General features: G+C 42.2%; 1 protein-coding gene across 1 annotated transcript in view; it reads left to right on the top strand.

Moving 5' to 3' along the window:
* The window catches only part of triqk (triple QxxK/R motif containing), a 62,552-nt gene extending 48,794 nt beyond the window's left edge, over positions 1 to 13,758 (top strand). Inside the window, exon 4 of the mRNA XM_014143274.2 lies at positions 12,905 to 13,758. Within this exon, the coding sequence (XP_013998749.2) occupies positions 12,905 to 13,012 (108 nt within the window). The 3' untranslated portion in view covers positions 13,013 to 13,758. The remainder of the gene's footprint in view (positions 1 to 12,904) is intronic.
* Positions 13,759 to 14,109: the final 351 nt, after the last annotated feature.

The following is a 14,109-nucleotide window of genomic DNA, read 5'->3' as shown; positions in this document are numbered from 1 at the left end:
TTTCCGTACTGGTCCCCCGTGTGAATCAAACCCACAACCCTGGCGTTGCAAACACCATGCTCTACCAACTTGAGCCACACGGGACCACTCTTGTGCGATCAGGAGTTTTGAGGATGTTTTGTCTTTTGTTCCTTTTGTGGTTGGATTTGCTAATAACTAAAGCTTCCATGTCTCCATTAAAACTCCCCGACTGGCGTAGTGGTATGGTGACTCTTCCATCAATTTGTTTTTGCTTATCATTTTCCTTTCTTCAATATATTGACAGGAAGGCACAGAGATCGTTGATGAAAACGTGCTCAGACTGGGACAAAGGTTAACCTTCCAACTGGACAACGACCCTAAGCTCACAGTCAAAACAATGCAGCAGTGGCTCGGGACAAGTCTCCTCGAGTTGCCCGGACTTTTGCTTTGTCATTATGGGGTAGTGTGTGTGTGTGTGTGTGTGTGTAGAAAAAACTATTTCATCCATTTTAGAATAAGGCTGTAACGTAACAAAATGTGGGGGAAAAAAATCAAGGTTTTTAAATGCTTTCCATTCAAGGGTTTTTCTTTATTTTTACTATTTTCTACATTGTATTATAATAGTGAAGATATAAAAACTATGAAACAACACATGAAATGTTGTGACCAAAAAAGTATTAGGACAGCTTTGCACACTCTTGGCGTTCTCTCAACCAGCTTCATGACGTAGTCACCTGGAATGCATTTCAATGAACAGGTGTGCCTTGTTCAGGTTAATTTGTGGACTTTTGTGCCTTAATGAGTTTGAGCCAATTAGTTGTGTTGTGACAAGGTAGGGGTGGTATACAGAAGATAGCCCTATTTGGTAAAAGACCAAGTCCATATTATGGCAAGAACAGCTCAAATAAGCAAAGAGAAACGACAGTTCATCATTACTTTAAGGCATGAAGGTCACTCAATATGGAAAATTACAAGAACTTTGAAAGTTTCTTCAAGTGTAGTCGCAAAAACCATCAAGTGCTATGATGAAACTGGCTCTTGTGAGGACAGCCACAGGAAAGGAAGACCCAGAGTTACCTCTGCTGCAGAGGATAAGTTCATTAGAGTTACCAGCCTCAGAAATTGCATCCCAAATAAATGCTTCACAGAGTTCAAGTAACAGACACATCTCAACATCAACTGTTCAGAGGAGACTGCAGCAATTTGACCATGAAGGCCTGATTCACACAAAACTCTACTAACCACTACCACTACCGGGACGGAATGCAGGGGAACCACCACCCGACCGGGACGGAATGCAGGGGAACCACCACCCGACCGGGACGGAATGCAGGGGAACCACCACCCGACCGGGACGGAATGCAGGGGAACCACCACCCGACCGGGACGGAATGCAGGGGAACCACCACCCGACCGGGACGGAATGCAGGGGAACCACCACCCGACCGGGACGGAATGCAGGGGAACCCTTCTACTTCCTGAACTGTAACATCCAATTAAATGTTATTAGTTCTATGTGTCATGGGTATCCGACCACACCGGAACGGCCGACCCTGACCCGCGGGTCATGTTAAAGTTTGTTTATACTGGTCTTCATCAAGCATTCCCTTAATCCCATTAGATTAGTCTAGATTAGTCCATATCGTGAAATACCAATGTTCTTAGTAAATGATGCATCTGATCAACTGGAATGGGGAGAATATCAAAGGGAATCGGATTAAATATTCCTCTGGTAGGAAGATGGAAACCACTTAAAGCCATACCGAAATATTGGATTGAAATGTGGATAATGGAATGGATATGGCCTCCCCTTCAATATAGTATTTTAACACTGCAGAAATCATGTTTTTATATTTATTTTAGAAGGGTCATCTTCCTGTTTGTCTTTGAGGCTATGGGCTTAATGTTTTTTATTACACTGTTAGCCTGATTTTGGGGAACACCACTCTCTCTCGCTTGACAGTTGCTGCTTTGTTGGGCCTGTTATTGTGTGAGACGATTTGAGGACTCCTCTCCGTGTGTTCTGGTCTCCACTGCAGCTGCTGTCTCCTAGGGCTCCAGCTGGCCGTGCAGCCAGGCGGGCAGACAGGCTGTCCTGGAGCCCAGAGCGTGTGTGTGTGTGTGTGTGTGTGTGTGTGTGTGTGTGTGGCAGGCAGGCAGGCAGGCAGGCAGGTAGGCCTGGGCCAGCTGCTCCATAGAGCTGGTGGATCTTGGCATACTGCGAGAGCTGCTGTGCAGTGACCAGGTGGTGTGATGTTGTTCGGGGAGCCAAGGAGCGGGAACCCACCTTCTGTGGTCTCTCTCTCTTTCTCTCAATTCAATTCAGTAAATGCTTTATTGGAATTAATGGCTGTTGCCAGAGCAATGTATTGTGTGTGAGTGCTATGGGGCGAAAGTCATTTAGACATGTTACCTTGGTATTCTTATGCACAGGGACTATTGTTGTCTGCTTGAAACATGTAGGTATTACAGACTGGGTCAGGGAGAAGTTGAAAATGCTCTCGTATGGTTCAGTGTTAATTGCCTTGAAGTGAGCATAGAAGGCATTTAGCTCGTCTGGTAGGCTCGCATCACTGGCCAGCTCACGGCTGGGTTTCCCTTACTACACCATGCGACCAGTGTCAGAGCCGGTGTAGTAGGATTCAATCTTAGTGCTGTATTGACGCTTTGCCTGTTTTGATTGTTCGGCGGAGGGCATAGCAGGATTTCTTATAAGTGTGTCCCGCTCCTTGAAAGTGGTAGCTCTAGCTTTTAGCTCAGCGTGGATGTTGCCTGTAATCCATGGCTTCTGGTTGGGATATGTACGTACGGTCACTTTTGGGACGACGTTGTTGATTTCACTTATTGATGAAGCCGGTGACTTGAGCTGGTAAAATCCTCAATGCCATTGAATGAATCTTGGAACATATTTCATTCTGCTATTGAAACAGTCCTGTAGCTTAATATCCACTTGTAGGCAGGAATCAGGAGGATAGATTTTTATGGTGAGATTTGCCAAATTCGGGAAGAGGTGAGGGCTTTGTATTCGTCGCTGTTCGTGGAGTAAAGGTGATCTAGAGGTTTATTTTTGTATTTTTTTGGCCTCTAGTTGCATAGGTGACATGCTGGTAGAAATGATGTCAGTTTTATTGCATTATAAGAAATGTAATATTTTTGTTCAGTATAGTTGAGAGAAAAGAAACACTGCTCTTTTTTTTTTTTTTAAAGTTTTACATATCAGCCTCAGAGCTTTTTTGTGTTTTTAATTTGCACCCATATGTAGACATCGATCCACCCACATCCGTTCAATGCGGTTTCATAAATAAGTACAGATCCGGTCAAACGTTTCAACACCGACTCATTCAAGGGTTTTTCTTTATTTTTACTATTTTCTACAATATAGTATTTTGAGCTGTTTTGAAGCTGGTGTACAAAATCTAAAGTAAAAGATGCAAAAACAGAAATAGCGCACAGCGTAGATCTACCAATTCTTAGACTGGCTTTCAACGAGAATGATAGATCTATAATGCACATTTCTATCTGAATATGGTCGGGTCGCCCAAAAAAGTAACATTGACAAAAAAAAAAATGTATTATTGGAGACCGCGCCCCCCTTGAGTTTACCCGACGCAGCCGTCCTGTCGATGTGAAACGCGGGATTCGAACCCGGGATACGAACCCGGGATTCGAACCCGGGCTTCGCATGGGAGCAGCCGACGTCTTAGACCATTAAACCAAGAGGAAACTCCATGTTGTCTGAAAATACAGACACTGGTTTTGAAGTACGCAGGAAGGGCTACCACATCATGTGACCACGAGTAACCATGCCCGACTCATGTCTGCTGGATTCACCCCCCCCCCCCCCTTTTTACCTCTTCACCCACGAGAGACTGCTCGATGTTGGGCGCCAATGTAACACGTGGGATATGAAACAGGGTATCCACTGGTTCTGAAGATACCTCATCACCATGAGCAACCATGCTAAATATAGAAAAAAAACATCTTTGTTCAGCCACGACTCTGAGAAAAACAGGATATTACAGTTATTCAGATCCCGTTGATAGGATGGTCTCCACAGAGCTCGTCCAGTTTATTCTCCAGTGATTGCACGTTGGCCAATAGAACGGAGGGCATGGGTGCTTTATCAACTTGCTAACGTGGTCTCATCAGGTGTTCCGTATGCCGGCCTCTGTAACGCTGCCTTTTTCCTTTTTCGAATGTCGGGGATTTGGGCCTGGCCGCCCAGGATGAGGGTCGGGGATTTGGGCCTGGCCGCCCAGGATGAGGGTCGGGGATTTGGGCCTGGCCGTCCAGGATGAGGGTCGGGGATTTGGGCCTGGCCGTCCAGGATGAGGGTCGGGGATTTGGGCCTGGCCGCCCAGGATGAGGGTCGGGGATTTGGGCCTGGCCGCCCAGGATGAGGGTCGGGGATTTGGGCCTGGCCGCCCAGGATGAGGGTCGGGGATTTGGGCCTGGCCGTCCAGGATGAGGGTCGGGGATTTGGGCCTGGCCGCCCAGGATGAGTAAGTTTGTCCTTCGCCGTCGACTCATTTATGTAGAAATCCTCATCCAAGTGGAGGTGAGTGATCGCTGTTCTGATGTCCAGAAGCTTTTTTCGGTCATAGGAAACATTGCGTACAAGAAAAGTTAAGATCAGCGCCAAAAAAACCAAAATGGAACAAGATGGCTGCTATTTCCCCATAGTGTTTAGTTCCGCTTCCACACGCCAACCCTCCACCATATTATTATGTGGAGGTTATTAAGTGTTTGTGTTCAAAATAAGTCAAAGAATAACGTAATGATGTACATCCAAAGAATAGTGTGACCATTAGTTTGTTTATCTATCTATCACATGATGAAACATATTTAACTAATGGTCACCATGTTGGAATTGCCCCAAAAATAATACTTTGTATTCAGGACATAAAGTACATTTCTTTGACAGATTGTTTGCAGTATTACTTTAGTTCATTATTGTAAACAGGATTAATGTTTTGGAATATTTTTATTCTGTGCAGGCTTTCTTTTCGCTCTGTCATTTAGGTTAGTATTGTGGAGTAACTACAATGTTGTTGATCCATCCTCAGTTCTCTCCCATCACAGCCATTCAACTCTGTAACTGTTTTAAAGTCACCATTGGCCTCATGGTGAAATCCCTGAGCGGTTTCCTTCCTCTCTGGCAACTGAGTTAGGAAGGACGCCTGTATCTTTGTAGTGACTGGGTGTATTGATACACCATCCAAAGTGTAATTAATAACTTCACTGTGCTAAAAGGGATATTCAATGTCTCTATTTATTTTTTTACCCATCTACCAATAGGTGCCCTTCTTTCATGGAAAACCTCCCTGTTCTTTGGGTGTGTTTTGAAATTCACTGCCTTATAGATAATCGTATGTGTGGGGTACAGAGATGAGGTAGTCATTGAAATGAGTACTCCTGAATTTATTTAGGCTTGCCATAACAAGGGGTTGAATACTTAAAAAAAATAAAAAATAATTATAAACATTTATAAAAACATAATCCCGCTTTGACACTATGGGGTTTTGTGTGTGTGTGTGTGTGTGTGTGTGTGTGTGTGTGTGTGTGTGTGTGTGTGTGTGTGTGTGTGTGTGTGTGTGTGTGTGTGTGTGTGTGTGTAGGCCAGTGACACAAAATACTGTGGTATGATATTATGAACTAGATTCAAGACTATATTTCAGATGCATCAAGATATTTAGAGCTCTTTTTTTTGGAGTGGATGTCTGTCAACGTAGCCCGGCCTAATTCGGCCCTACATGCATTTGTTGGTGTTTTTTCAAATATTTCTACAATATCTCTGTTGGATGCTTGTCCCATTTTTAGTGTAGCTATGATACCTCACATCCATACAGCGCAATGAACTAGATAATACTATCAAATACTCTCTGAGTGTAGAACTAGAATTTGAACTCCGCACTTGGTTTTCCGAATACATTTGATTTTATTAAATCAAACTTTCCCCTTATACCTCTTTTGAATAAGTCTATAAAATAGTCCTTTATTATTATTGTTATTATTTATTTATTTTTATCAATAAAACAAGCAAATATTTTCCCATTTTTATTTTGTTACATAATCTATCAATTATTGTGTGTGTGTTTCTCTGTCAATATGGCTCATTGACTCATCTGGATGCAAATTTGACCCAAGATGTGGGGTGTAAATGTAGTCAATAGTGTTTTGGAAGAAAGGCCATTCGATTTCTTTATTCAACATACGAAAGTTGAATAACATGAGCACCTTGCAGCTTAGTGCTGTTTTTTTTCAGCTTCTCATTTTTGATGCTGTCAAAAACAAACATTTTGTTTTTGTTTTTAGTGATTTCACCTTTTTATCAAATCAAAGTTTATTTGTCACGGGCGCTGAGTACAACAGGTTGTAGACCTCACAGTGAAATGCTTACTTACAGGCTCTAACCAACAGTGCAAAAAAGGTATTAGGTGAACAATAGGTAGGTAAAGAAATAAAACAACAGTAAAATGACAGGCTATATACAGTAGCGAGGCTACATACAGACACCAGTTAGTCAGGCTGATTGAGGTACCATGTACATGTAGGTATGGTTAAAGTGACTATGCATATATGATGAACAGAGAGTAGCAGCAGCGTAAAAGAGGGGTTGGCGGGTGGTGGGTGGCGGGACACAATGCAGATAGCCCGGTTAGCCAATGTGCGGGAGCACTGGTTGGTCGGCCCAATGGAGGTAGTATGTACATGAATGTATAGTTAAAGTGACTATGCATATATGATAAACAGAGAGTAGCAGCAGCGTAAAAGAGGGGTTAGTTCTGAAATTGGAAAATAAAGTGGGTTTTGATTGTTGATTCTAATATAAGTTTTTCTTTGATCAGATTGTGGTTTTGAGTAGGTAGTGCTTGTTGTTCAAGTTATTCCACACAGATCTGATGTAGATCTATAGAATCCACTGTTTCCTTCTAATGTTTGATATACAAGTCAACAGTCATTCAAGGGGTTTTCTTTATTTCTACTTATTTCTACATTGTAGAATAATAGTGAAGACGTCAAAACTATGAAATAACAGACATGGAATCATCTAGTAACCAAAAAGTGTTTTTATATTTTTGATTTTTCAAAGTAGCCACCCTTTGCCTTGATGACAGCTTTGCACACTCTAGGCATTCTCTCAACCAGCTTCATGAGGAATGCATTTCCAACAGTCTTGAAGGAGTTCCCACATATGCTGAGCACTTGTTTGCTGCATTTCCTTCATCTTGTGGTCCAACTCATCCCAAACCATCTCAATTGGGTTGAGGTCGGGTGATTGTGGAGGCCAGGTCATCTGATGCAGCACTACATCACTCTCCTTCTTGGTCAAATAGTCCTTACACAGCCTGGAGGTGTGTTGGGTCATAGTCCTGTTGAAAAACAAATGATAGTCCCACTAAGCGCAAACCAGATGGGATGGCGTATCTCTGCAGAATGCTGTGGTAGCCATGCTGGTTAAGTGTGCCTTGAATTCTAAATAAATCACAGACAGTGTTACCAGCAAAGCACCCCCACACCATCACACCTCTTCCTCCATGCTTCACGGTGGGAACCACACATGCAGAGATCATCCGTTCACCTCTCTGTGTCTCACAAAGACACGGCGGTTGGAACCAAAAATCTCTGGACAGATTTCCACCGGTCTAATGTCCATTGCTCGTGTTTCTTGGCCCAAGCAAGTCTCTTCTTCTTATTGGTGTCCTTTAGTAGTGGTTTCTTGGCAGCAATTTGACCATGAAGGCCTGAACCACGCAGTCTCCTCTGAACAGTTGATGTTGAGATGTGTCTGTTACTTGAACTCTGAAGCATTTATTTGGGCTGCAATTTCTGAGGCTGGTTACTCTAATGAACTTATCCTCTGCAGCAGAGGTAACTCATGTCTCTGACCTATTCATCGTCAGCCTTGGCCTGTCATTTCACCCTGTCTCTGACCTACCCATCAGCCTTGGCCTGTCATTCCTCCCTGTCTCTGACCTACTCATCATCAGCCTTGGCCTGTCATTCCTCCCTCTCTGACCTACTCATCAGCCTTGGCCTGTAATTCCACCCTGTCTCTGACCTACTCATCATCAGCCTTGGCCTGTCATTCCTCCCTGTCTCTGACCTACCCATCAGCCTTGGCCTGTCATTCCTCCCTGTCTCTGACCTACTCATCATCAGCCTTGACCTGTCATTCCACCCTGTCTCTGATCTACCCATCAGCCTTGGCCTGTCATTCCTCCCTGTCTCTAACCTACTCATCATCAGCCTTGGCCTGTCAATCCTCCCTGTCTCTAACCTACTCATCATCAGCCTTGGCCTGTCAATCCTCCCTGTCTCTGACCTACTCATCATCAGCCTTGGCCTGTCATTCCTCCCTGTCTCTGACCTACTCATCATCAGCCTTGGCCTGTCATTCCTCCCTGTCTCTGATCTACCCATCAGCCTTGGCCTGTCATTCCACCCTGTCTCTGACCTACCCATCAGCCTTGGCCTGTCATTCCACCCTGTCTCTGACCTACCCATCAGCCTTGGCCTGTCATTCCACCCTGTCTCTGACCTACCCATCAGCCTTGGCCTGTCATTCCACCCTGTCTCTGATCTACCCATCAGCCTTGGCCTGTCATTCCACCCTGTCTCTGATCTACCCATTATCCTTGGCCTGTCATTCCTCCCTGTCTCTGACCTACTCATCAGCCTTGGCCTGTCATTCCACCCTGTCTCTGACCTACCCATCAGCCTTGGCCTGTCATTCCTCCCTGTCTCTGACCTACTCATCATCAGCCTTGGCCTGTCATTCCTCCCTGTCTCTGACCTACTCATCATCAGCCTTGGCCTGTCATTCCTCCCTGTCTCTGACCTACTCATCAGCCTTGGCCTGTCATTCCTCCCTGTCTCTGACCTACTCATCATCAGCCTTGGCCTGTCATTCCACCCTGTCTCTGACCTACCCATCAGCCTTGGCCTGTCATTCCACCCTGTCTCTGACCTACCCATCAGCCTTGGCCTGTCATTCCTCCCTGTCTCTGATCTACCCATCAGCCTTGGCCTGTCTGTGATACAGTATTAATATTGACCTCTATATTAGTTGTGATTCGGGGTTAATATGGGGTTGAATAACTGTGTGATACAGTATTAATATTGACCTCTATATTAGTTGTGATTCTGGGTTAACTGCCTCAGATCAATATGAGGTTGAATAAATGTTTGATACAGTATTAATATTGACCTCTATATTAGTTGTGATTCGGGGTTAATATGGGGTTGAATAACTGTGTGACACAGTATTAATATTGACCTCTATATTAGTTGTGATTCGGGGTTAATATGGGGTTGAATAACTGTGTGACACAGTATTAATATTGACCTCTATATTAGTTGTGATTCAGGGTTAATATGGGGTTGAATAACTGTGACACAGTATTAATATTGACCTCTATATTAGTTGTGATTCGGGGTTAATATGGGGTTGAATAACTCTGTGATACAGTATTAATATTGACCTCTATATTAGTTGTGATTCGGGGTTAATATGGGGTTGAATAACTGTGTGATACAGTATTAATATTGACCTCTATATTAGTTGTGATTCGGGGTTAATATGGGGTTGAATAACTGTGTGAAACAGTATTAATATTGACCTCTATATTAGTTGTGATTCGGGGTTAATATGGGGTTGAATAACTGTGTGAAACAGTATTAATATTGACCTCTATATTAGTTGTGATTCGGGGTTAATATGGGGTTGAATAACTGTGTGACACAGTATTAATATTGACCTCTATATTAGTTGTGATTCGGGGTTAATATGGGGTTGAATAACTGTGTGATACAGTATTAATATTGACCTCTATATTAGTTGTGATTCAGGGTTAATATGGGGTTGAATAACTGTGACACAGTATTAATATTGACCTCTATATTAGTTGTGATTCGGGGTTAATATGGGGTTGAATAACTGTGACACAGTATTAATATTGACCACTATATTAGTTGTGATTCGGGGTTAACAGCCTCAGATCAATATGGGGTTGAATAACTGTGTGAAACAGTATTAATATTGACCACTATATTAGTTGTGATTCAGGGTTAATATGGGGTTGAATAACTGTGTGACACAGTATTAATATTGACCTCTATATTAGTTGTGATTCAGGGTTAATATGGGGTTGAATAACTGTGTGAAGCAGTATTAATATTGACCTCTATATTAGTTGTGATTCGGGGTTAACAGCCTCAGATCAATACGGGGTTGAATAACTGTGTGAAACAGTATTAATATTGACCTCTATATTAGTTGTGATTCGGGGTTAATATGGGGTTGAATAACTGTGTGACACAGTATTAATATTGACCTCTATATTAGTTGTGATTCGGGGTTAACAGCCTCAGATCAATACGGGGTTGAATAACTGTGTGATACAGTATTAATATTGACCTCTATATTAGTTGTGATTCGGGGTTAACAGCCTCAGATCAATACGGGGTTGAATAACTGTGTGAAACAGTATTAATATTGACCACTATATTAGTTTCGGGGTTAACAGCCTCAGATCAATATGGGGTTGAATAACTGTGTGATACAGTATTAATATTGACCTCTATATTAGTTTCGGGGTTAACAGCCTCAGATCAATACGGGGTTGAATAACTGTGTGAAACAGTATTAATATTGACCTCTATATTAGTTGTGATTCGGGGTTAACAGCCTCAGATCAATACGGGGTTGAATAACTGTGTGATACAGTATTAATATTGACCTCTATATTAGTTGTGATTCAGGGTTAATATGGGGTTGAATAACTGTGTGATGCAGTATTAATATTGACCTCTATATTAGTTGTGATTCGGGGTTAACAGCCTCAGATCAATACGGGGTTGAATAACTGTGTGAAACAGTATTAATATTGACCTCTATATTAGTTGTGATTCGGGGTTAATATGGGGTTGAATAACTGTGTGACACAGTATTAATATTGACCTCTATATTAGTTGTGATTCGGGGTTAACAGCCTCAGATCAATACGGGGTTGAATAACTGTGTGAAACAGTATTAATATTGACCTCTATATTAGTTGTGATTCGGGGTTAATATGGGGTTGAATAACTGTGTGATACAGTATTAATATTGACCTCTATATTAGTTCTCGGGGTTAACAGCCTCAGATCAATACGGGGTTGAATAACTGTGTGATACAGTATTAATATTGACCTCTATATTAGTTGTGATTCGGGGTTAACAGCCTCAGATCAATACGGGGTTGAATAACTGTGTGATACAGTATTAATATTGACCACTATATTAGTTGTGATTCGGGGTTAACAGCCTCAGATCAATACGGGGTTGAATAACTGTGTGAAACAGTATTAATATTGACCTCTATATTAGTTGTGATTCGGGGTTAACAGCCTCAGATCAATACGGGGTTGAATAACTGTGTGAAACAGTATTAATATTGACCTCTATATTAGTTGTGATTCGGGGTTAATATGGGGTTGAATAACTGTGTGACACAGTATTAATATTGACCTCTATATTAGTTGTGATTCGGGGTTAACAGCCTCAGATCAATATGGGGTTGAATAACTGTGTGACACAGTATTAATATTGACCTCTATATTAGTTGTGATTCGGGGTTAACAGCCTCAGATCAATACGGGGTTGAATAACTGTGACACAGTATTAATATTGACCTCTATATTAGTTTCGGGGTTAACAGCCTCAGATCAATACGGGGTTGAATAACTGTGTGATACAGTATTAATATTGACCTCTATATTAGTTTCGGGGTTAACAGCCTCAGATCAATACGGGGTTGAATAACTGTGTGATACAGTATTAATATTGACCTCTATATTAGTTTCGGGGTTAACAGCCTCAGATCAATACGGGGTTGAATAACTGTGTGATACAGTATTAATATTGACCTCTATATTAGTTGTGATTCGGGGTTAACAGCCTCAGATCAATACGGGGTTGAATAACTGTGTGATACAGTATTAATATTGACCTCTATATTAGTTTCGGGGTTAACAGCCTCAGATCAATACGGGGTTGAATAACTTCAGCACAGCACTTTGCTGTTGTTCACCATCTCATTTTTGTGATGCCGTTAAAACCACAATATTTTTAGTGATTTGATCTTAAGTGCTAATTCCTCATGTGGAATTGGGAAAAAATTTAGGTTTTTGATTGATTCTAATATTTTAGAAGTTTTTCCTTAAATCGGATTTAGATTTTGTTTTTATTTCGGTGTCGTTTTTCAAAATGTTCTTTCCAGATGTTTGTCACCCCTCTTTTTTATAAATCCATGTGGTCTTTGTACCTTAACTTTAGGTACGACAGTTTAACTCATGAGGGATCAATGGATATACACTGAGTATACTATACATTAGGAACACCTTCCTAATATTGACTTGCAACCCCCGCTCCCCCTTTTACCCTCAACAGCCTCAGTTAGTCAGGGCAAGGTGTCGATTTCGTTCCACAGGGATGCTGGCCCCATGTTGACTCCAATGTTTCCCCACAGTTGTGTCGAGATGACTGGATGTCCTTTGGGTGGTGGACCATTCTTGATTCAACAGTTTCCCCATGTGTATGTGAAAAAACCCGGCAGCGTTGCAGTTCTTGACACTCAAACCGGTCCCCCTGGGCACCTACTACCAAACCCCGTTCAAAGACACTTTAATCTTTTTGTCTTTCCCATTCACCCTCTGAATGGCACACAAACACAATCCATGTCTCAATTGTCTCAAGGCTTAAAAAATCCTTCTTTAACCTGTCATCCTCCCCTTCATCTACACTGATTTGAAATGGATTTAACACGGAAGGGATCGTAGTTTTCACCTGGTCATTCTATGTCATGGAAAGTATACTCACTGTATAACATTATTTAAAAATTGCAGATTGCCTCTTTTTTTTTTAACTATATACATGTCCCTCCCCTTTCTGTGATTGCAGGATGCTTTCCTGGTCATCTTAGCCGTCCTGGTTTTCATGCTCTGTGTGTACGCGTTCTTCTACCTCAACCTGAGCACTGAACTGGACATGGACCTGGATGTGGACTAAAGCAGGAGAGGACAACTTAACCTCGGGGTCTTGCTGGGCTGGTCTATTCTCAGGCTCTGTCAATATGGCTCATTGACTCATCTGGATGCAAATTTGACCCAAGATTTTTGTTTTTGTCTGATTCCGTGTAGGTTTTTCCCCATTTCTGTTTACTCCATTTTGTTTTTCCCTGTTTTTTTTTGGGGGGGGGGGGGGTTTGTTCTCAAAATCACACTTTTAAAAAAAAAAATAAAACATCCAATTTTAGTTTTGGTTCTAAGTCCGGAACGATGCTTAAACTACGTCAGAAGACCACTTGAGGTCTGGGGGAAAAAATAAACAAATATATACTTTTCGATGCAAGTGCACACCAGCAATAGACTGTTTGATAAGCGATGATACTCTAGCGTTCATATGATGGAAGAGTTTGCAAAACAATTGGCCACTGGATTGTTGCAAATAAACATATCATTCTGCCAATTCGGAATAGGCTACTGTTTGTAGTTAACATTTAATTGAGAAGGGGGTTTTTTGGGGAGGGGGGGGGGGGGGGAGGTTTACCATCTACCAAGAAGACGGTGGACATTGCATTAGCATCATCGCTAACAGCTACATAAAGTGGTAGACAAATGCGCGAACACACACAGACGGGCCGTCCTGTTGCCTCTTCATAAATATGAATCACTGATGCATTTTATTCATGTCTTTTTATATAGTAATGTTGAGAATATTAATGAATGTTCAATAAATGTTGGAATATTGTTGAATTCCGTTTTTTTTTTTTTATATATCTGGATTCTCCGCAACACAGATTTTATATATATACATCCTGTCCTGGACAACCTCTTCTCCTCTAGATCGCCATCTGAAGAGTCTTCCTGATTTACAGAGGAGACGTTCCAACCTCGACCCGGCACTAACAGAAGGAGACGTTCTAACCTCGACCCGGCACTAACAGAAGGAGACGTTCTAACCTCGACCCGGCACTAACAGAAGGAGACGTTCTAACCTCGACCCGGCACTAACAGAAGGAGACGTTCTAACCTCGACCCGGCACTAACAGAAGGAGACGTTCTAACCTCGACCCGGCACTAACAGAAGGAGACGTTCCAACCTCG

Source organism: Salmo salar, chromosome ssa14 (genome assembly GCF_905237065.1).
Source record: "Salmo salar chromosome ssa14, Ssal_v3.1, whole genome shotgun sequence".
Taxonomy (NCBI): Eukaryota; Metazoa; Chordata; class Actinopteri; order Salmoniformes; family Salmonidae; genus Salmo; species Salmo salar.
The sequence above is the reverse complement of the archived record's forward strand: the minus strand, read 5'-3'. Positions and strand labels throughout refer to the sequence as shown.